The 24,841-nt window shown below is 46.0% G+C and overlaps 1 protein-coding gene across 3 annotated transcripts in view; it reads left to right on the top strand.

The window, feature by feature from the left end:
* The window catches only part of LOC117358035 (malate synthase, glyoxysomal-like), a 90,739-nt gene extending 68,528 nt beyond the window's left edge, over positions 1-22,211 (top strand). For 2 of the 3 annotated variants that reach the window (XM_033939460.1, XM_033939453.1), the window contains exons 13-15: positions 1,216-1,283; positions 3,893-4,020; positions 21,540-22,211. In XM_033939460.1, the coding sequence (XP_033795351.1) occupies positions 1,216-1,283; positions 3,893-4,020; positions 21,540-21,663 (320 nt within the window). In that variant the 3' untranslated portion in view covers positions 21,664-22,211. The remainder of the gene's footprint in view (positions 1-1,215; positions 1,284-3,892; positions 4,021-21,539) is intronic. The other variant, XM_033939469.1, reaches the window with a different exon arrangement.
* The last annotated feature ends 2,630 nt before the right edge of the window (positions 22,212-24,841 follow it).

Genomic DNA, 24,841 nt, shown 5'->3' with positions numbered 1-24,841 from the left:
CCCTGTCAACCTGGAAAACTCGAACGAAATAACTCAAATCAATCAAAAATTGGAAAAAATTAAAAATTGGCTAACACAGAACAAGCTTGCGCTAAATATATCCAAAACTAAAGCTTTACTCTTTCCATTTAAACAGGACTTAAAGCTCTCTATTCCTTTTTCAATCGATAACACAATAATTGAAATTGTCACATCACTCAAGATACTAGGAGTAACAATTGATGACAAATTCTCCTATCAAGAGCACATTAATAATACAGTTAAAAGTTGTTTCTATCGTCTACGTTTAATTCGCTCAATGTCGAAATATCTGGAACCAAAATCCCTAAACATCTTATTACATTCCCTCATAATATCCAAACTAGATTATTGTAATTCACTTCTTATGAATATCACTCACAAGGATCAAAGACGCTTACAAATAATACAAAACATTGCAATCAAAATAATTCACCAAGGGAAGAAATACGATCATGTAACCCCCTATTTGATAGAATCTCATTGGTTACCTATCAATCAACGAATAACATATAAAATAGCATTATTAGTACATAAAACAATATCTACTAATGAACCACAGTTTATAGATCGACTTTTAATTCCTCATATTTCAAATCGTTCACTTCGGTCTAACACACAAGGGCTATTAATGGTCCCCTCACTGAAAATAATAGGAACAAGACGCCACGACATCTTTTCAGTCATGGCTCCTCTTATATGGAATAATCTCCCGCTATATATTAGAGAAATAAAAGATCTTAACTCATTTAAAACTAATTTAAAAACATTTCTTTTTAAAGTCTCATTTAATCTTTAGAACGACTCTTTCCGTGAAGTACTAAACTGACTAAATCTCCTCTTACTTCTTTCCCTAACCTAATGTTCTACCCTACCTATCACATATCCCCTTTCTTCCCTCTGGGAAACAGCAAAATGTAACTTTTATTTCCTAATGTTCTTTCCTATGTGTATATTAGTACGTCTGTATTGTCAGTTTGTCACAGCCCCTTGAAATTATTTATGTTAAATAACTTGTCTCATTGCCTTATGTTATAACTTTTTTATTATGTAATTCGCTTAGTATTTAATAAGCGAACTATCAAATTCAAATAAACTTGAACTTGAAACTTGAACTTGAGTACGAAAGGATGCCATAAATTTGGAGATAGTCTACCCCTTGTAGATACAACACTAATCTCATGTATTTATCTACAGGAGAAGGTCATTTCTATTACCGTGGCCAAGTTGAAGATTCCGCAACAGCAGAAATATCCAGGTCGCAGGTAAAAGCACCTAAAATCTAGTCCAATTACTGTATAGCTTCAAATATAAGCCAAGATTTTGGGGCCAAAAAATGGCCCCAAAATGGGGGGTCTTGGCTTATATTCAAGTCTTCGGCTCTGTGTGTCGTCCCCCCCCCTCCGACCCGACCCATTGAAGGCCTCCTGTGGGCCTGCCTTAAAAGCCCTGGTGGTCCAGCAGTGAGCCAGGACAGGAGTGATCTTCCTATGCTCCAGCCTTGCGCAGATCCATGATAAAAAAAATTGCTGCTGTGAGTTCCCACAGTGGTCTCACAACCTTGGACAGAACATTTTTTAGGTCGGGCCAAAAATTGAGCAGTTGCCTAGCTCCATTTTGTTAGCCTCTGGTGCCTCACTGAAAATTGATTTTTCATCTAGAATTCTGGGTTTTATTCTGGATTCTTCACTCACATTATCTAATCAAATTAATTGTGTTACTAAAAAATGCCACTGTCCGCGCTCTTCAACCTCTCCCTTAGTACAGGCAGCGTCCCGTTGGACTGGAGGACGGCTAACGTCATTCCACTCCACAAGAAAGGCTCAAAGATGGAGACAGCAAACTACAGACCAGTGAGTCTAACATCGATAGTGAGCAAACTAATGGAAACTCTAATCAAACACCAATTAGATAAGATCCTGGATGAGGAGAATCTACGGGATCCCCGACAACATGGATTTACTAAGGGGAGATCCTGCCAATCCAACCTGATCAGCTTCTTTGACTGGGTAACGGGGAAGCTGGATATTGGGGAGTCCCTGGACATCATGTACCTGGACTTTAGCAAAGCATTCGATAGCGTACCACACCGCAGGTTACTGAGCAAGATGAGTTCTATAGGATTAGGTAACACATTGACGAAATGGGTTGGGAGCTGGCTTGGAGGTAGGCTCCAAAGGGTGGTGGTGAACGGCACCCCCTCCGAAATGACGGAGGTGATTAGTGGAGTACCACAGGGCTCAGTCTTGGGCCCAATCCTTTTCAACATCTTTATAAGAGACTTGGCAGAAGGGCTTCGAGGTAAAATAACATTATTCGCCGATGACGCCAAACTGAGTAATGTAGTGGGCAAATGCACAACAGACGAAGATTCAGTGCCCGACAACATGATGCACGACCTACTCCTACTGGAGCGATGGTCTAGGACATGGCAACTCAACTTCAATGCCAAAAAATGCAAAGTTATGCACCTGGGCAGCCAGAATCCATGCAAGTCTTATACCCTTAATGGCGAGATCCTAGCAAAAACGGTAGCAGAACGAGACTTGGGGGTAATCGTCAGTGAGGACATGAAGTCTGCCAATCAAGTGGAGCAGGCTTCGTCCAAGGCAAGACAAATCATGGGCTGCATACGAAGGGGTTTCGTCAGTCGTAAGGCGGAAGTCATTATGCCATTGTATAGATCCATGGTGAGGCCCCACCTGGAATACTGTGTGCAATTCTGGAGGCCGCATTATCGCAAGGATGTGCTGAGACTGGAGTCGGTGCAAAGAATGGCCACCCGGATGGTCTCGGGACTCAAGGATCTACCATACGAAAAAACGGCTTGACAAATTACAGCTATACTCGCTCGAGGAGCGCAGAGAGAGGGGGGACATGATCGAGACGTTCAAGTATCTTACGGGCCGCATCGAGGCGGAGGAAGATATCTTCTTTTTCAAGGGTCCCACGACAACAAGAGGGCATCCGTTGAAAATCAGGGGCGGGAAACTACGAGGTGACACCAGGAAATTCTTTTTCACTGAAAGAGTGGTTGATCGCTGGAATAGTCTTCCACTACAGGTGATTGAGGCCAGCAGCGTGCCTGATTTTAAGGCCAAATGGATCGGCACATGGGATCTATTCACAGGGCAAAGGTAGGGGAGAGACATTAAGGTGGGCAGACTAGATGGGCCGTGAGCCCTTATCTGCCGTCTATTTCTATGTTTCTATGTTTCAGTTTAAAGATGCTTAGAAGAGTATGTCACCTTATTTTGCAGCAACATTTTGCAGTTTTAGTTCAGGCCATTATTTTATCTCAGTTGGACTATGGCAACTCACTTTATGCTTGTTTAAATAAATGCAATTTGAGGAGGCTACAACTTATCCAGAATACGGTGGCCAAACTGATATACGGTAAACATAAATATGACCATGTCGCACCTTTATTGAGATCCCTTTACTGGTTTCCTGTCTACAGGAGGATCCAATTTAAATGTGCAACTGTAATTTTTTAAATCCTAAATGGTATTTTTTCTCCTTTGGTTCCTGTCTCATTTAATTCACAAGAAATCTCTAATTCTAGGAGCTCTCAGAAATATAAACTTGGATTTCCCATGGTCAATTTTTGTTGATCATTTTCTTTTTTATTCGTAAAAGTTTGGACTGAACTTCCTTCTATAATTAGAGTCCTCTCTCATCTACCCGCTTTTCGTAAAGTACTGAAGACATATTTATTTCAGAAAGGAAGAGTTTCTGGTCATTTCCAGAAGATTACAGGGAAGCTATTGGTTGGTACATTTGGAGTCTGGTGATGGAGTGAGGATAATTGGTTGCATCAGGAGTTTGTCTTGACCTATTTCTTGAACATATACACAATTTACCATTATTTCAGGTTTGGCAGTGGATTCGCCATGAAGTCAAATTAGAGGATGATAACAGAACAGTCTCCCGGAGCCTTGTTCAAAACCTGGTCCAACAAGTGGAACAAGAGCTGCAAGGTTTGCAGTGTTCATCAAATAGGTCAGTGTCAATCTCAAGAATATTGTGTTATTCTAAACCCCCCCCCCCAAAAAAAAAAAAACTTCACATATGAGGTACGGTTAAATCAAGTAGAGAATGACACGGTGGCGGTTACCCGCGGCTAACCGCGTTTAGCCGCGGGTAACCCGCCAAAACGGGGAAGAAAAAATAGTGGCCTCTGCGGGACGGGGACAAGGCCATTCACCGCCCCGTGGAATGGTGAATGGACTTGTCCCCGCAGTGAGGCAATCAAGATCGCGCGGTCCCCGCCATCTCCCTCCCTCCACCTCACCTTTGAATTGGAAGAGCACCGCCGGTTGAATTTTTGCCAGTCCGCATGAAGAAAAAAAAAAAAAAAAGCCTCTCCTTTTCTCCTGCTCTTATCGCCATGCTGCAGCTACTAAAGCCAACAGGAAGTCTATCCGACGTCAATTCTGACGTCGGAGAGGACGTTCTGGGCCAGCCAATCGCTGCCTGGCTGGCCCAGAACGTCCTCTCCGACTTCAGAATTGAGTCGGAAAGAAGACTTCCGGCTTTAGCAGTTGCAGCATGGCAGTAAGAGAAGGGGAAAAGGACGGAGGCTTTTTTTTTTTTTTTTTGAGCGGCAGGGAGGCAGCAGGCTAGCTTTGGCTAAGGAGAGAGAAGGGTAGACAGGCACAGGCAGGCAGGCTTCGGGGGTGGGGGTGGGACAAAGTGTGGAAGGCAGTGAGAGGGACATAGGAAGGAGGCACTAGGGGCACTAAAGACAGGAAGGGGCACTAAGGACATGGGAAGGAGGCACTGGGGGCACTAAAGACATGGGAAGGAGGCACTGGGGGCACTAAAGACAGGAAGGGGCACTAAGGACATGGGAAGGAAGCACCGGGGGCACTAAAGACATGGGAAGGAGGCACTGGGGACACTAAAGACAGGAAGGGGCACTAAGGACATGGGAAGGAAGCACTGGGGCACTAAAGACATGGGAAGGAGGCACTGGGGGCACTAAAGACAGGAAGGGGCACTAAGGACATGGGAAGGAGGCACCGGGGGCACTAAAGACATGGGAAGGAGGCATCGGGGGCACTAAGGACATAGGAAAGAAAGAGGGAGGGAATATAAAGGGACAATTCTTGTGCCAGAGTGCAGAAAGAAAGAAATGAAAGAAAGGATACACAGACAGAAGGAAACACAACCAGAGACTCATGAAATCAATCACTAGACAGCAAAGGTAGGAAAATGATTTTATTTTCAATTTAGTGATCAAAACGTGTCAGTTTTGAGAATTTATATCTGCTGTCTATATTTTGCACTTTATTTGTCTATTTTTCTATAGTTACTGAGGTGACTGAGCTTGCGGAGATGGGGTGGAAACAGGGTTTTAAAATTTTAGTCCTAGTAGTTTGCAGGTCCACAAAATAATTCTTTTATTTCTGCCAGTCCACGGGTGTAAAAAGGTTGAAAACCACTGATGTAGAGTATGCCAGCTTTCTTTATCGCCAAGCTGCGCTCGCGTTGATCAATCTTCTCCTCTCTTGCAACTTCCTGTTTCCGGTTGTGTCAGAGGAGAATATTGAACAAATAAGCACCCGCACATGCGGCTGGGCGAAAAAGAAAGCCGGCATACTCTACATCTAAGGTGAGATGGAGGGAGGGAGATGGCGGAACACTGCAGTCGGTTGGGTGTCTGCTGTTTTTGTATCACTGCCTGCCTGCGCTCATGTTCCAGATCCTGCATTTTTAGTGTGCACAATTGACCTGATTTGAGCTATAGGTGAACATGGAGGACACCTTGAAAGGGAGGACAAGTTAATTGATTTATTTTTATGTTCGGTTTTTACTACAGGGCAGAGGCACTGAAACAGATTCTCAGTGCAGTAGTAGTAGTGGCAGAACTCTCTTCTGTCTTCATGGTGTTTCGCAATACTGAGGCTTATATGGATGCTGCGGGGACGGGGACGGGGCGGTGAATGGGATGGCAGTGGCGGTGACGGGGCGGTGAAAGGGATGGCGGTGACGCAAGGAGCAGCGTGGCACAAGGACAAGTCACTTAATTCCCCCATTGCCCAAGGTACATTAGATAAATTGTTAGCCTACCGGGACAGGCAGGGAAAAATGTTTGAGTACCTGCCTGTCTGTCTATCATTTTTTTATGTCCTTAGTGCCCTCAGTGCCTCCTTCCTATGTCCTTAGTGCCCCATTCCTATGTCCATAATGTCCCTAGTGCCTCCTTCCCATGTCCTTAGTACCTCTTCCTATGTCCTTAGTGCCCCATTACCTCCTTCCTGTGTCCATAATGCCCCCAGTGCCTCTTTCCTGTGTCCTTAGTGCCCCCAGTGCCTCTGTCCTGCTTAGTACCCTCAGTGCCAATTTCTATGTCCTTAGTGCCCCCAGTGCCTCCTTATGTCATCATTATCTTCCAGACTTTGTCCCACACCCCCCGATGCCAGCCTGCCTGCCTACCTCCCATCCCCCTGAGCAGCATGTTTGCATTGAAACCCCCACCCCCCCTCTGATGCCTGCCTGCCTGCCTGCCTTCCATTGAACCCCCCACCCCCATGCCAGCCTGCCTGCCTCCCATCCCCCTGAGCAGCATGTTTCCATGGAAACCACTCCACCCCCCCTGATGCCAGCCTGCCTGCCTTCCATTGAAATCCCCCCACCCCCCTCCGATGCCAGCCTGCCTGCCTGCCTCCCATCCCCCTTCCATTGAAACCCCCCCACCCCCCATGCCAGTCTGCCTGCCTGCCTCCCATCCCCCTGAGCAGCATGTTTTTAACCCCCACCCCCTGCCGACCCTACCTGGCAAAACAGAAACCCCCGTTGACCCTCCCACTGCTACACGGCCGACAAACCTCGCAGCTCCAGCAGCGTCCCAGGCACAGTAAACACGCTGCTTCGGCTCTTCTACTGGCCTAATTTCCTCTGCCGCATCCCTGATTTATTGGCAGCCTTCATATCTTCACTAATGATTACTCCCAGGTCCCGTTCTGTAACAGTTCTAGTTAAGGTCTCACCATTCAGAGTGTAGGTTCTGCAAGGGTTTCTGCTACCAAGGTGCATAACTTTACACTTCTTGGCATTAAAGCTCAGCTGCCAAATAGTAGACCATTGCTCCAATAAAAATAGGCGGGGTCATAGAGTCGGGTATGGTACCTCCGCCCACTACATTGCATAATTTAGCGTCATCGGCAAATAATGCAATTTTACCCTGAAGTCCCTGAGGCAGATCCCATATGAAAATATTAAATAGGATTGGACCCAGGACCAAGCCCTGCGGTACTCCACTGAATACTTCCGACGTTTCGGAGGAAGTACCATTTACCACCACCCTTTGAAGTGTGCCACTGAGCCAGTCTTTAACCCATGCAGTTAATGTTTCACCTACCCCCCTCGCTCATGGATCTGTCAGCTCCAGTCCACCCCACCCCTGCGCTCACAGGTCCAGTGGCTCCAGATGACTTCCCTCCCTTCCTCCTGCTGGCACACACCTTGCAGAGCGATCCGTTCTCTACAGAGGCTTGCTCGCCAGTGCTTGTGGTCTTCCCTCTGCTAAGCTTCTCCTTAGAAACATAGAAACATAGAAACATAGAAAGATGACGGCAGAAAAGGGCCAAGGCCCATCAAGTCTGCCCACTCTATAGACCCTCCCCTTAACCGCGGGCAGCCAAGCCTCATGTACCAGCAGCAGGAGAGGAGCGTGGGAGCGCTGCTCCGCCCCCCTCCAATCCCAGCAGGAGCCCGACTCTACTTAACCCGCAACACCACCGGAGCGCGGCCTTTTTACACAGCCGACGCTCGGCGGACCGCGGGCAGCCAAGCCTCGTGTACCAGCAGCAGGAGAGGAGCGTGGGAGCGCTGCTCCGCCCCCCTCCAATCCCAGCAGGAGCCCGACTCTACTTAACCCGCAACACCACCGGAGCGCGGCCTTTTTACACAGCCGACGCTCGGTGGACCGCGGGCAGCCAAGCCTCGTGTACCAGCAGCAGGAGAGGAGCGTGGGAGCGCTGCTCCGCCCCCCTCCAATCCCAGCAGGAGCCCGACTCTACTTAACCCGCAACACCACCGGAGCGCGGCCTTTTTACACAGCCGACGCTCGGCGGACCGCGGGCAGCCAAGCCTCGTGTACCAGCAGCAGGAGAGGAGCGTGGGAGCGCTGCTCCGCCCCCCTCCAATCCCAGCAGGAGCCCGACTCTACTTAACCCGCAACACCACCGGAGCGCGGCCTTTTTACACAGCCGACGCTCGGTGGACCGTGGGCAGCCAAGCCTCGTGTACCAGCAGCAGGAGAGGAGCGTGGGAGCGCTGCTCCGCCCCCCTCCAATCCCAGCAGGAGCCCGACTCTACTTAACCCGCAACACCACCGGAGCGCGGCCTTTTTACACAGCCGACGCTCGGTGGACCGCGGGCAGCCAAGCCTCGTGTACCAGCAGCAGGAGAGGAGCGTGGGAGCGCTGCTCCGCCCCCCTCCAATCCCAGCAGGAGCCCGACTCTACTTAACCCGCAACACCACCGGAGCGCGGCCTTTTTACACAGCCGACGCTCGGTGGACCGCGGGCAGCCAAGCCTCGTGTACCAGCAGCAACCATCTGAACGCAGTTCTCCACTCCAGGACCAGAGTTCACAACCCAACCGAGCCACAGCAGGGTCGCCCTACAGACGAGTTCACCTCCGCACAAGACCGACTCAACAGAGCCATCGCTCCAAGCTCCCTGTCCCACGGAGCAAGACCAGACAGACTAACTAGATAAGTAACATTGCTATCCAACAGCTATACAACCTGTACATCCCTGCCAGACCCTTACAACATACTTGAGTGCCTCACAAATAGCCCTAACACACAATCACAACACGATAATAATACAAGCAGCCCACAGCCTACACCAGCCCAACTACCCCAACACGCTCACACCCTCACCACCCTGATCAGCTGCAACCACAACACTCTGATTACGGGCACCACCAAGCTGGTCATAGCGCTACAACAACAGCAGTCCTCACACCTACTCCACGCAGCAGCTACCAACAAGTTATCACAAGCAACACACTCATGATAAGAATACCTTTACTTGTAAATTGTATTAAACTATTTTAACATTACTGTTTTGTTCTGAATTTGACATTACTGCATTGTATTGACATTATAGCACTGTACTGGACTGACACTAGATCGAACTGTATTGACATTACCGCATTATATTGTATTGACATTACATCGAACTGTATTGGATCACACTGTATGATACGTCATCTGATTCCCTGCACCCCCCCCCAACTTTACCTTACCTCTCTACAACAAACCTGACTAACCAAGCAAAAGTCAAGAGAAACTCCACCCCAAACCAACACTGCGCCACGTCCCAACCATCTATCACCCAACAGAGCCTTCATCATGGCCTGGCCGAACACTAGCCAATGCGCAGCACTACTCCTACTCTGCCTACTCACCTCTAGATGCTGCAACGCAGACCACTCAAAAGCATCCCCCATCCCCATCCACATCACCCTATACCGACCGGTAAACCCCAAATCCCCTACGTACACTCTCCACACCACAAAAGCCCACTCAAACACCAATCCACTCCCCATCCACCCTCACTCCCACAAACAGACCAAACCTCACCCAAAAAAACCAAGAACACTAAAAAAACTTGAATACTTCCACCTCCCACCAATCGACCACACCAATCACCAGTCCCTACTTGGATCATATTTAAACATCAGATCAATGAGAAACAAATCGACACTGATCAAAGATTGGCTGACCGAAACAAACCCCGACTTCGTCCTCTTCACAGAAACCTGGTTGCAATCAGACAAAGACATCATCATCAAAGACTGTCTACCCACAGGTTTCAAGATTCTCTCACTAGCCAGAACATGGGGAAGAGGAGGAGGCCTAGCAATAATCTACCGGGAACAGCTAAAATGTACCATTCTCAACACAATATCCTCACCCAACGCTGAAATTCTAACCATCTCCCTAACCTCTAAATCACTGCCCTCCTCGCTAACTATCACGTTATTCTATATACCTCCCAAAAAATGGACACTGGCCAAAGAGGATTTCGCGGAATCACTATTAACCAACTCCCTAACAAGCCCGTACAATCTTCTATGCGGGGACATCAACATCCATCTTGAACAATCTGACCAACCAGAAATCGCGGACATATGGTCACTGCTCACCCAACTAGGCTATGCCAAACAACCCCCTACTAAAACCCACCAAAAAGGTCACCAACTAGACCTGGTCACCTTCTCTTCTAAGGAACTGGCCAATCCCACGTTTTACTGGAAGCAAGGCAGCTGGTCCGACTCCCTCTGGTCAGATCACTCCCTATACACCTTCTCAATAGGTTGCCAACAAAAAACCCCAAAAACCAACAAAACCAGAATGATCAAAACCCACACTTCCAGAGGAAAAATCGACCCAGTGGAATTCTGGTCCCGCTTCGAAACATACACCAAACAAACCGAAGAAACGGAAAAAATCATGACCTCATGGATCGTGGATAGCACGATCATACTAAACGAAATAGCCCCCATGAAGACCCGCAGAATAAGAAACTCAAACCAAGAAGGCTGGTTCGATTCAGAACTACTGCTATTAAAAAAGGAGCTCAGAAAAACAGAAAGACTATGGCAAAAATCAGGAACCCAAGAACATAGACTGGCCTGGAGACAAAAATTAAAAAATTACAAAAACCTTACCAACGAAAAAAGAAAAAACTTTTACTCCCACAAAATTGGCAACATTAAAACCAACAGTAGTAACCTCTTTAAATTGGTTAACGACCTATACAACATCGAAACCATCACAAACATCTATGAAGAACCCACTATAACTGCCAACGACCTCACAGACTTCTTCATCACCAAAACTCAAAAACTAAGATCAACCTTACCCACCAAGATGAATCCCCTCGAACTATTCCCCATTCTCCCAGACCCCGATACATCTAACCCAAACCCAGGATCCATAACAGACCTTAGCTGGAAACAATTCTCAACAATAGACTGGCAAACCTTTAACACCTACTACAATAAATACACCCACTCCTTCTGCAAATTGGACACATGCCCACCATATATCATGAAAACTGCCCCATGCCACTTCAAAGCAAACATGATGACATGGGTCAACCACCTACTATCTACAGGAAACTTCCCACCAGAGCAAGGACATATTCTGATAACCCCAATTATAAAAAACGCAAAAGAATCCCCAAATTCCCCATCTAATTACAGACCGATCGCAAACATCCCCCTTTTCACCAAAATAGCAGAAGGGGTGGTAAAGACTGAACTCTCCACTTACCTAGAAAAATTCAACATCCTCAGCGACAATCAATCAGGCTTTCGCACGGACCACAGCACCGAAACCATAATTGCCTCCCTCCTCGACTATCTTCACACGCTCTTCAGTCTAGGATCAAGTGCCTTGATCATACAGCTAGACCTAAGCAGTGCCTTTGACCTGGTCGACCACACCATACTCCTCGAATGCCTGGCACACATTGGCATATCCGATCAGGTCCTCAACTGGTTCCAGGGGTTCCTAAAAAATAGATCCTACAAGGTACTCAAGGACAACAATATCTCACATAGCTGGGACAACACCTGTGGCGTCCCGCAGGGCTCCCCCCTCTCCCCCACTCTATTCAACATCTACCTGGCCTCCCTAGGCAACCTCCTTCACACCCTCAAACTCAAATTTTTCATATATGCAGACGACATCACAATAGCCATTCCCCTTACCAATTTCACACCAGAACTACTTGACTACATTACTAACATTTTCAACCAGATTGAACGTTGGATGTTATCGTTCAGGCTGAAACTAAACCCGGACAAAACAAAATTTTTTCTAGCCACCCCCAAGGAAAAAATCAAAAACACCACAATTCATCTGAAAGGAATGACCTTCCCCCTAGAACCCACCTTAAAAATACTGGGAGTCATCCTAGACAAAAACCTATCCTTAGAAAACAACACAGACCTCATTGTCAGGAAATGTTTCATGGTACTTTGGAAACTTCGTACCATAAAAAAATTCTTCATTGACACCTCCTTCCGCCTACTAGTACAATCCTCCATTCTCAGCATTCTGGACTACTGCAACATTATCTATCTGAGCGCCACAAAGAAAACCACCAGGAGACTAAAAACGATCCAAAACACCGCCATTTGCCTCATCTATGGCCTGAAGAAATGGGAACACATCTCCCCATACTACAACCAACTTCACTGGCTGCAATTCGAATCCAGAGTTCTTTTCAAATTCGCATGCATATGCTACAAATCGATAAATGGTCTTTCGCCAAGATACATCACTCCCCACTTAAATCTTCACTGCACCAACAAGAAATCCCGCAGAATTCAGCTGTTCGCATACCCTTCGCCAAAGCTTTGGCAACTCAAAAGATTCCTTGATAAAACCCTCGCCTTCCAAGCAGCCAAGATGAACCCATGATAAGCCCAAATGATACTCGAGGCCCCCACCTACCTCGACTTCAGAAAATCACTCAAAACCCACCTTTTCAGCAAACAAAACCCTTAACTGACCCTTCAGATAATCTCAAGGCCCCCTACCCGACTCTTCTCCTTCACGATAGCTCCTATCTCCCCCTGCTTCTCCTTCCCACTTCCTTCAAGTCTGACCAAATCTGTTGTAAATCCGATTAATTTGTTGTAATTCTGCCCTCTTCATCTACGAAGTTGGCTAAACTTGTTGTAAATTTCCCTTTTCATCTGCCAAGTTTTGGCTACAGTTGTTGTAAATCCTATAAATTTGTTGTAAATTCTACAAGTCTATGCGGATCCTAATCTAATTTAATGTAAACCGCCTAGAACTCGCTGGGTATGGCGGTATATAAGAATAAAATTATTATTATTATTATTATTATTAATACTATACAATGTTTTACCCTGACCCACTTAGGGATCCCACATGGGCGTCCCATTTATTCTTAAAATCTGGCACGCTGCTGGCCTCGATTACCTGTACTGGAAGCTTGTTCCATTGATCAATCACTCGCTCCGTGAAGAAATACTTCCTGGTGTCGCCGTGAAATTTTCCGCCCTTGAGTTTGAGCGGGTGCCCCCTTGTGGTTGAGGGGCCTCTGAGAAGGAAAATGTTATCTTCCACTTCTATACGTCCGGTGACGTATTTAAACGTCTCAATCATGTCTCCCCTCTCCCTGCGTTCCTCGAGAGTGTAGAGCTACAAATTAAGAACATAAGAACATAAGTAGTCGCCTCTGCCAGGGCAGACCAGAGGTCCATCCCGCCCAGCGGTCCGCTCACGCGGCGGCCCATCAGGCATATTGCCTGAGCAGCAGTCCCTGACTAATTTTATACCTACCTCTACATTTATCTCTAAACCTTCCACTGCTCTTATCTGTACCCCTCAATCCCTTTGTCCTCCAGGAACCTATCCAGGTCTTCCTTGAAACCCTGTACTGTGCTATTTCCTATCACGGCTTCCGGAAGGGTGTTCCATGTGTCCACCACCCTCTGTGTGAAAAAAAATTTCCTTGCGTTTGTTCTAAACCTGTCCCCCTTCAATTTCATCGAGTGGCCCCTTGTTTTTGTGGTTTCTTTCAAATTGAAAAATCTGTCCTTGTCAACCTTTTCGATGCCCCTCAGGATCTTGAAGGTCTCTATCATGTCTCCTCTGAGTCTCCGCTTCTCCAGGGAGAACAGCCCCAGCCTTTTCAGTCTGTCAGTGTATGTAAGGTTTTCCATACCCTTAATCAGTTTAGTTGCTCTTCTCTGGACTCCCTCAAGCATTGCCATGTCCTTTTTGAGGTGCGGTGACCAGTACTGTACACAGTATTCCAGATGGGGGCGCACCATAGCCCGGTACAGTGGCAGGATGACTTCCTTCGTTCTGGTCGAGATACCCTTCTTAATGATACCTAACATTTGGTTTGCTTTCCTCGAGGCTGTGGCGCACTGTGCCGACGCCTTCAATGTCGTGTCTACCATCACTCCCAGGTCTCTTTCCAGCTTACTGACCCCTAGCATTGTTCCCCCCATTTTGTAAGTGAACATCGGGTTCCTTCTCCCTACATGCATGACCTTGCACTTCCCCACGTTGAAGCTCATTTGCCACTTTTTTGCCCATTCTTCCAGTGTCGTAAGATCCCTTTGGAGATCCTCGCAATCTACCGTGGTTTCAACCCTGCTGAATAGTTTGGTATCATCAGCGAATTTGATGACCTCACATTTTGTTCCTGCCTCCAGGTCGTCGATGAATATGTTAAACAGGAGCGGTCCCAGCACCGACCCTTGAGGAACCCCGCTCGTGACCCCTTGCCAGTCCGAGTAGTGGCCCTTTACACCAACCCTCTGCTTCCTCTCCGACAGCCAGTTTTTAATCCATCGGTGGACCTCCCCTCGCACCCCATGATTCCATAGTTTCCTGAGCAATCGCTCATGTGGTACCTTATCGAAGGCTTTCTGAAAGTCTAGGTAAATTATGTCTATGGGTTCACCTTTGTCCACCTGGCTATTTACCCTCTCAAAGAAGTATAACAAATTTGTGAGGCACGACCTACCCTTGCAGAACCCATGCTGGCTCGACCTTAGCTGTCCATTTTTTTCGATATGATCACAGATGCCGTCCTTAATCAGTGCCTCCATCATCTTTCCCGGGACCGATGTGAGGCTCACCGGCCTGTAGTTTCCCGGGTCGCCCCTTGAACCCTTCTTGAAGATGGGCGTGACATTAGCTATTTTCCAGTCCTCCGGGATCTCTCCAGTTTTTAGGGATAGGTTGCATATTTGCTGAAGTGTCTCTGCTATTTCATTCCTTAATTCCTTGAGCACCCAATTGTTTAGTCTTGCTTCGTACGAGAGACCTTTAAGCCCTGAGACCATTCTGATGGCCATCCTTTGGACCGACTCGACCCTCTGCATGTCTTTGCGATAATGTGGCCTCCAGAATTGCACGCAGTATTCCAGATGAGGTCTCACCATGGTCCTGTATAATGGCATTATGACTGCAGGCTTTCTGCTGACGAAACTTCTACGGATGCAACCCAGCATCTGTCTTGCCCTTGAGGAAGCCTTCTCCACCTGATTGGCAGATTTCATGTCTGCACTAATGATTACTCCTAAATCTCGTTCTGCTGAAGTGCTGGTCAAGGTCTCCCCGTTCAAGGTATAAGTTCTGCATGGGCTTCTGCTACCCAGGTGCATGACCTTACACTTTCCAGCATTGAAGCCCAGCTGCCAGGTTGAGGACCAGCATTCCAATGTACGCAGGTCCTGCGCCATAATATCTTGTAGATTGTCCTCGCTTACCATATTACATAGTTTGGCGTCGTCGGCAAATAATGTTACTTTACCTTGAAGCCCTTGAGTCAGATCTCCTATGAATATGTTGAAGAGGAGTGGACCCAAGACCGAGCCCTGCGGCACCCCGCTGGTCACCTCCGATGTCTCAGAGAAAGTACCGTTAACCATCACCCTCTGAAGTCTGCCACTCAGCCAATCATTGACCCATGCCATCAGAGTCTATCCTAACCCCATCGATTTCATCTTGTTTAACAGTCTGTGGTGTGGGACGCTGTCAAAAGCTTTACTGAAGTCCAGGTACACTATGTCTAGTGAATCTCCTTCGTCCAGTCTTTTTGTTACCCAGTCAAAGAAGTTGATGAGGTTTGATTGGCAGGACCTACCCTTGGTGAATCCATGTTGATTGGGGTCCCGTAGATTCCCTTCGTCCAAGACCGTGTCCAATTGGCGTTTGATCAGCGTTTCCATGAGTTTGCATACTATCGATGTCAGACTCACCGGTCTGTAATTTGCAGCCTCTGTCCTGCAACCCTTTTTTTGTAGAGGAACGACGTTAGCTGTTTTCCAGTCCAAGGGGACTGTCCCTGTACTCAGTGAGAGATTGAAGAGCACGGCTAACGGTTCTGCCAGGACATCACCTAACTCCCTGAGCACTCTGGGGTGCAGATTGTCCGGTCCCATGGCTTTGTCCACCTTGAGTTTTGTTAGCTCAAGGTAAACCCCGCAGGGTGTGAATTTAAAATTCCGAAACGGATCTTTTGTGTTTGACTGTGGCTTCAATTGAGGGCCGGACCCTGGCGCCTTGCAGGTGAAGACCGAGCAGAAGTATTCGTTTAGTAGTTCGGCCTTTTCGGGATCCGATTCTGCGTAATTCCCGTCCGTTTTTTTCAGGCGTACTATCCCGTTTGTGTTTTTTTTTCCTGTCACTGATATACCGGAAAAAGGATTTGTCCCCTTTCTTAATGTTGTTTGCTAGAGTTTCTTCCACTCGAAGTTTGGCCTCCCTGACTGCCGTTTTGACCTCTGTGGACTTGATCCTGTGTAGCAGTTGATCTTCGCTTTTCCCCGTGCGTTTGAAGGAAGCAAATGTGTTTTTCTTCTCCTTAACGAGACGTGAGATCTCTGTGGTGAACCACTGGGGTTTGTCTTTTCTTCGCCGTTTGTGTGATGATTTTATGTAACGGCCAGTTGCCTCGTGTATGACAGATTTCAGGGATGACCACATATCCTCCACATTCCCTGTCTCAGTTTGGACCTGGAGCGCCTGATGGACGAAGACTCCCATGCGTGCAAAATCTGTTCCTCGGAAGTTGAGTACCTTTGTTTTAGTGTTTGATCTATGGAAACCTTTCCTCAGGTGGAACCATACCATGTTATGATCACTGGAGGCTAGCTTATCTCCCACAAAGACTTCTGAGACGCTTTCCCCATTGGTGAGTACTAGGTCAAGGATCGTTTGGGCCCTAGTGGGCTCCATTACCATTTGATTGAGGCGTGCTCCTCTTATGGAGGCTAATAGCCTCTTGCTGCCGCTGGTTGTTGCTGAAGGTGTGCTCCAGTCTACATCCGGCATATTGAAGTCTCCCATTAGTACAACGTCCCCCCGTAGAGCGATATTTTCTATGTCTTCGATTAGTTCCGTGTCTTTGTCTTCTGGTTGTCTTGGAGGTCTATATACCACACCAAGATACAGGCATTTTTCTCTCCCTCTGGCCAGGTTCACCCAGAGGGATTCCCCGGTGTACTTAACGTCCGTGATTCTGGTAGTTTTGATGCCTTCTTTAATGTATAGCGCTACCCCTCCGCCTAACCTGCCCTCTCTGTCTCGACGAAGTAAATTGTAACCCGGTATGGCCATATCCCACCCATGAGAGTCCGTGAACCAGGTCTCGGATATCGCAACCACATCTAGGTCGGCATTCACTATCTCGGTCTCCAATTGCAGAATTTTATTGCCTAAACTGTGTGCATTGACATACATGGCCCTCCATCCCTTGTGTTTGCTAGGGCTGTCATGCGTATTATGGGTGCTTACCTTGGATTCAGAAGGGTGGTTGTGTCTCGCCTCCACCGGATGATTCCTTACTGCTCTGGAATGTGAGTGGATACCCTCCCCCAACTTACCTAGTTTAAAGCCCTGCGAAGTAGGCGGGCTAGACGGTGTCCAAGTACATTTTTACCTCTTCTGGTCAGGTGAAGTCCGTCCGGTCCCTGCAGTCCCTGGAGTGTCTTTCCATGGTCCAGGAATCCAAAGTTCATCTCTATGCACCAGTTGCGAAGCCACTCGTTGTTACGTTGGATGCGTTCTTCCCTGGCTCTTCCTCTGTCTCTAACTGGGAGGATGGATGAGAAGACCACCTGTGCACCTGTTTGCTTCAGCTTCCTACCCAGGGCTCTGAAGTCATCGGGTATGTTCTCTGAGGTGTTCCTTGCAGTGTCGTTTGTACCTACATGGATAAGAAGCATAGGGAAATGGTCATTAGGTTTTAGTAGTTTATCGAGACAGGTGGTGACGTCACGAATCCTGGCTCCAGGGAGACAGCAGACCTCCCTTGACAGCAAATCTGGTCTGCAAATTGGACCCTCGGTTCCTCGCAGCATGGAGCTCCTTATGACGCAGCTTCCTTTTTACTCAAAGACAGGAAGTTGTGTCATAAGGAGGAGACCGACAGAGGGAAGGCTGCAAACACCGGCATTGAGCAAGCCTGTGTAGAGATCGGCTCGCTCTGTATGGTGTGTGAGAGTGGCAGGGAAGGAAGCCATCTGGAGCTGCCAGACCCTTGAGCAAGTGGGGGAGTTGGAGCCATCAGCTCTGATAAAGAGAGGGAACAATGTAAGGCATAGTTGATGGAGGAATTGGCCCAGGTGGAAGGTTGGTGTTGGAACTAGAGGTCTTCATGGGAACAGGGATCCCCCAGGTCTACGGGACTCCCATGGGGATCCCCCCCCCCCCCGGCGCACGGGGATGGAACCAGGGTTCATGAGGCCTACCTAATGTTCCATCGATCCAGTTGCGATTGCTGTACATCTACCAGTTGGGGAGACAGAGCTAGAGCTTGTATTCTATTCAGTGGCATAGCCACACAACTAAATTTTTTTTTTTTTTTGGAGGGGCTGGAGCCCAAAATGGGTGGACAGGGGCTGTTCTACCTTGCATTGAACTAACACAATATTCATCCAGTGATGATGTTGTTTATAACCTTTGAGACTACATAGGACATTTTCAGATGTGACTAGTGATAACAACCAGATATAAAAATAGCTTGCACTGGCTAAACAGCTGTACACCTTTGAGGTCTTATGTAATTGGTTCCTCTTACTCCAAGAATTGTTGGACTTGTAATATCCATATTGGTACCCTTAAACAATTTCTTTTGGAGTGTCCCACCATCTCCAAATTTTGGATTGAAGTCTGGAATAGGATCTGCTCAGTCTTTAAATTTACTGCACATTTTTCTTATGCAACCCTTGTCCTGAAAAGTGCCTCCCTCAATTCTGCTTTAAATGATTTTGATGCTGTATTGTTTGATTCTTTACTCATTGCTGCATGAAAAACTATTTGTGGATCTTGGAAGGACCTCTCACAAGTTACCTATGCCAGATGGTGGAACCAGATTTGTTTGCTCTACAGATATGAGCTTTATATTGCCAAAAAACCCAACTCTTTTATTTCTTTTAACAAGAAATGGTCAACCCTACAGTCACATGATCTAATGTCTATTCTAATTCTTTCTGGTGATGTATGCATCTCTTATTTCTGTTCACTGCTATTGTTGGTTTATATTGTATTTTATCGTTGGTTTAAATAAACTAAGACTTTAAACAAAAAAAAAATCAAGACTGTCAGAAGTAATTGCTGCTTTTTATGGGGACAGGTAACTTTTATGGGGGGGTTTATTGGGGGATGGAGGAGATTTGGGCGGGGGATAGGCGGGATGCTGGTGGGGAAAGGTGGGATTTTTGTCCCTGTGCAACTCTCTAGCTGATGCTGAAGGTAAGTGAGTAAGAGGTGCTTGACCTACAGAGGGGAGGGCTGGAGCTGAAGGGAAGGGAGAGAGCTACAGGATCTGCAGGAGGGGGAGCTGGAGGGAAGGGGGAGAGGTGTTGCACCTGTGGAAGGAAGCTGCTGGAAGGAAGAGAAAGGAAAAGGAGATGCCATACTAAGCAAATTAAGGAAGAGGGAATGAAATACTGAACACACAGCAGAGAAAGGGAGAGACATAGGGAGGTATCAGAAACAGAGGAGAAAATAATGGTCATTGAGAGGAGAATAGGGACAGGGACACAAAGGGAGATGCTTCATGGGAATGGTAGAGAGGGACAATGCCAGACATGGGAGGGAAAGTGCTAGATGTAGGAGAGAATAGGAACACAGAAAGGAGATGAGTAATGCAGGATGTGATGATAAATACAGTGATGATAAATACAGGGGAGATCCTGGACAGGGAAGTATAGGGGACACAGAAAAGGGAAAAATAGGTGTACAAAGATGGAAGATGGATGGTGAACACAGAGAGGAAGAAATGTCAAATGAGCAGGAGACCCTGGTGAGTGAGTTAAGAGAAGAAAGAGGGAAATGGAAACAAGAACCTGGGACCAACATGATTTGAAAAATAAAATGACCAGACAACAAAAAAATAATTTTATTTTCTATTTTGTGATTAGAATATATGAGAACAGAAATGTTTATCCTGCCAGTGCTGGGGTTAGACATGAGTAGGGCCCAGGGCAGAAATCTGGGAGGGGACCCAAATGCCCACTACTAGCCTGTGCCATCTTCAGCTTCCAGCAGGCTTAGGACTTTCTCTAGCCAGGGGGCAGTTGCCCTAATTGCACTCCTTAGCCTAACACCATCTCTGGCATGTGAGATCTTTATATTTTGCATAGTATAGGAGGAAATGAATCTTTTTATTTCTTTGGTGTTATACTATATGGAAGGTGTGGCTTCTTGGGATTTTGGTTTATGTTTATCATTTTTGGTCAGTTATGTATTTGGCATTGGTGTTGTCTGTGTGTGACCGAGGTATTCTGTTAAGGTGAATTTTCTATGTAATGTTCAGTTTTCCTGATAGTGGAGGGGAGATGGGTTTTGTTGATCCTTTTTCTGTATTTGTGATTTATAAATTGACAGTTGTACAGCATATTGTTCCTTTTTATACTTTAATAAAATGATTTCAATAAAAAATAGCTATTCAAGATTTGTGCAGATGCGATCAGACAGAGTCCACAGGAACAAATTTCACCCCCCCCCCCCCCGCGTCATTCTCTATCTTTAACCACCGGAGGGTGAAGTGATTAATCTGAGATTACAAGAGGCATCAGTGGGAGGAATGGGATTTGAACACCAAATTTCTTTGGTTCTCAACCTGCTGATTTAACCAGTAGACTAGGGGTTCTCAACCAGTCCTTGGGACACACCTAGCCAGTCAGGTTTTCAGAATACCCACAATGAAAATGCATGAGATAAATCTGTATACAATGCAGGTATTGCATGGAAATTTACCTCACGCAGAGTTATTGTGGGTGTCCTAAAGCAGTGTTCTTCAACCACCGGTCCACAGCACGTGCATCAGGCCCAAAACAGTGTTCTTCAACCATCAGTCCACGATACGATCAATGTGGCGTTATCTTCGAGCCAGCTCCCTCTTCCTGATTCAGTGCACAAAGCCATGGGCAGTGGCTCCTACGGGCATCCTGCACCTGAACTGGAAGCCTTCTCTCTGACGTTGCAACGTCAGAGGGAAGGCTTCCAGATGAGACATGGGACGTGCAAGGTGCAATTAGTACTATTATGGGGGTAGGGTCTGGGGTGGAGATTGGGTAGAGATGGGCGGGGTCTGGCCCACAACTTAGCCCAGTGTTCTTCAACCACCGGTCCATGGACCGATGCCGGTCCACAGAATAATTATTTTATTTCTGCTGGTCCATAGGTGTAAAAAGTTGAAAAACACTGTCCTAAAGCCCCGACTGGCTATGCGTGTCCCGAGGACAGGATTGAGAATCACTTCACCAGATTACTCCACACCTAATAGGGAATCAGGATCTTTGAACACCTAAACTCAAATCCCAGCATATATGTGAAGTGTGTGATCACACTGCTTCCTCTATGCCTCAGCCCCAGTGAACACGAGGGAATGGTAGCAAAAATGCCAGGTGTGACTTAGCGAATGTATTTGAGTAATGTCTCGTATCAGACAGTAATATTTGTCAATTAGTTAATGTCTTTCCTTTGCCAGGGACAAGCAACGATTACATACTGCAACTGAAATGTTCCTGGAACTTGTTCAGAAGAGAGATTTTCCTGAGTTTATCACCACTTACCTGAATTTGGATCATACCTTCCTCAGGAACAGTCAGTGAAGACTGATAGAAAATGTCTCACCAGGCGCAGTTTGTCTTCAGGAATGGATGATATGTACCTGGGAAGCAGTTGTCAGAAATGGTACAAGGCCAACCATAATGCAAGGAATTGTTTCACTGATGTAAGAAAACTTAAATCTGAGCATCATACTAGGTTTCAATACTAAAAACCATCTGTGTGTGTAAAGCTTATTTTGGATGGCTGTCAAGTAGAGATCCCATCATTCATTACATATATTCTGCTTGTACCTTTAAAGTTCAAAGTGGATTACAGACTGAGAGCTAGACTATTTGTCCAGGAATTACAGCTGTCTATAAAGCTACAGCCTCAGCACCCTGAGGTTCAAACCCACGCTGCTCCTTGTGACCCTGGGCAAGTCACTTAATTCCCCCATTGCCCAAGATACATTAGATAAATTGTGAGCCCACCGGGACAGGCAGGGAAAAATGTTTGAGTATCTGAATAAATTCATGTACACCATTCTGAGCTCCCCTGGGAGAACGGTATAGAAAACGGAATAAATAAATAAAACATATTCTTCAAATAATCTAGTTTTAATGGCATTTCTTAAAAGCTACACAATTGTCTAGCGAACTTATATTAGCAGGAAGTGAGCTCCATGTCTTTGTTGCTTGGTTGGATTTTTTTTTAACTTGAAATATTGAATATATTGCAGCCATAACCGTTGAACATAATAAAATATATCTCAGAACTTGTAGAAAATCACACTTACAATACACTTCCAACTAGAAAATAGAATGAAATACCAGCCTCTCCATTTGACCAAAAATACCTCTATCTTCACCTTATCCTAACAAAAAAGGATTATATTGAGTCCAAATGATGTTGCAGAATGACTCAAGATTTTACCAACTTGTCTTCCATATGGTTGCTCATAGCAGTTAGTCATTCTATCTCAGACGCCAAGAGATCAATGTAGGGGTCTCTGCTGATTTCCAAAATTCAGCAATAACACCCCTTGCCGCCATGAAGAAGTTTGCCATAACCTTTTAACGAACAGAGATACATTCGGAAAGGCCCAAAGAGAAAAAGCAAAAGCCCTTCCCGTCATCAATTAAGTGGCTCCTATCGAAACCCATAACTGTTGGATCTGTTTACATGACCACCACCTATGAAGGCAGGTGCTTGGTTCTGTACAACCGCTCCAACGATACTCTGTGCCACTCTTTTTACGCACAGGAGTCCAGTACCATCTACATAAAACTTTTAAATTACACTCTCTTAGGCGTGTAGAGATATTATACTGTATCTAGGGTAATAGCCTTCCATTGTGTCTCAAGTGTTAGGTGCAAATCAGCTTCCCACTGCAACATATATTGAAGTTTCCTAAAACAGGAGCCATTAATTACCTTGTATAACACAGCTATTAACCCCCGAGACTCCCAGGTGTTTAAACCAAAGGCCTTCCAATTCAAAGTAATCAAGATACATTAGCTGTCTAAATCTAGGGCTCAAGAAACAATGCCTACATTGTAAATAAAATTCATTTGAGGGTAACTGGAATTCCACTTGTATAGTAGCAAAGGATTTAAGAATAGTGTGATTTAAAAAAAACCCCGTCAATATATTGAACTCGTCTAGTGGCCCACTGGTATATACATGCCCTTGGAATGTCACCAGTGGAATCAAAAAGTGCCTCCAATGAAATAAGTCTGGGAATCCAAGTATTTCCTTTGTATGATCTAAGGAAGGACCTCCACAAGTGCAAAATATGGCTAGCAAAAGGTATCTCGGGAGTAATTGTCAGTTTGCACTGAATGTGCTTCCAAAGTTGAACCAAATGTGACATAGCAGGGAAAACCAAATCAATCTGCACATAAGGTTTATAGCTACTAGCAGGACTCCAATCGCACATCTGTCTTACCTGCGCTGCAACATAATAGTTCCAAAGATTGGGCAAGCTAAGACCCCGCTTTCCCTATGGGGCTCATAATCAAAACTTAAATACGTCTAAACCCCCCCCCCCCCCCCAAGTCAGTACTTGGACAATGTAAAAGATAGGTCGTCCAAGTGTTGATAATCAGAATCGCTTTTTGGACATATCCAGGGACATTTTTTGGCCTCTGAAGCTCGCTGTGCACCCAGAACTGAAAAGGGTGTTTTTGGAGGAGTGGTTAGGGCAGGATGTGGGCCGACCTAGTCATCCTGCAGAGGTAATCGAATGTTTGACAAGACTGTCTAGGGCTCTAGGCGAAACTTATACATTGTTAGACAATATAAAGACAGGTATAAGTGCCTAAAAGTTCGGGTGTGAGCTTCGCTTGTGTCTGTTGGTTGTGAAAGAGAAAAGGTCTGTTATGTATTTAGGGGCTAAACCATAAAATACCTTGAAGCAAAAACAACCAAACTTGAATTTCACACTGTATACTTTGGAGGAGAGGGGAGATATGATAAAGGCCTTTAAATACAAATTCATCACCTAAACAGACCAATCCACGGCTCTGCTACGCTTTTTCCCCCTACAAACCCGAAGCAATCTTCAGGCAATTCCTACCCCTTTCAACCCCTCTTACATTCCCTCCCCTACAACCCTTTTCTTCTGTAATTTCTCCCTTTAATTTGTAATTCGCTGAATGTCCAGCCTTCTTTCGATGTGAACCACCTAGAAGTCGTCTGACTATGGCGGTATAGAAAAATAAAGTTATTATTATATGGCATGAAACAAGTTTGTTTCAATTGAAAGGAAGCTCTGAAATGAGAGGGCATAGATGAAGTTAAAGAAGTTAAGATGTGATAGGCTCAGGAGTAGAGAATTATTTATTTTATTTCTTATATACCGCTATACCGTGAGGTTCAGTGGTTTACAATAAAGATAGATTAAAGATACATTAAAATAAAATAAAAATGGTACTTTGGATTTCCCTAGCTGTCCCGAAGGCTCACAATCTAACTAAAGTACCTGAGAAAACAATAAATAAAAATAAAATAAATGAAATTCCAGTTAGACAATAGGATCTGATGTTAGAAGTTCATAAAGACGATATGCCAATGACACAGAGACTAACTTGTCCCTATCCCAGTGGGATCTATCGCCATCCCATCCTATCCCTGCAAGCTCTGTCCTAATCTACACAAGCCTTGAACACTTTAAAATCATAAGTATTCAAGGCTTATGCAGATGAGGATAGAGCATACAGGGATGGAGATAGATCCCAT

This window comes from Geotrypetes seraphini, chromosome 1 (genome assembly GCF_902459505.1).
Source record: "Geotrypetes seraphini chromosome 1, aGeoSer1.1, whole genome shotgun sequence".
In the NCBI taxonomy this organism is placed as follows: Eukaryota; Metazoa; Chordata; class Amphibia; order Gymnophiona; family Dermophiidae; genus Geotrypetes; species Geotrypetes seraphini.
The sequence above is the reverse complement of the archived record's forward strand: the minus strand, read 5'-3'. Positions and strand labels throughout refer to the sequence as shown.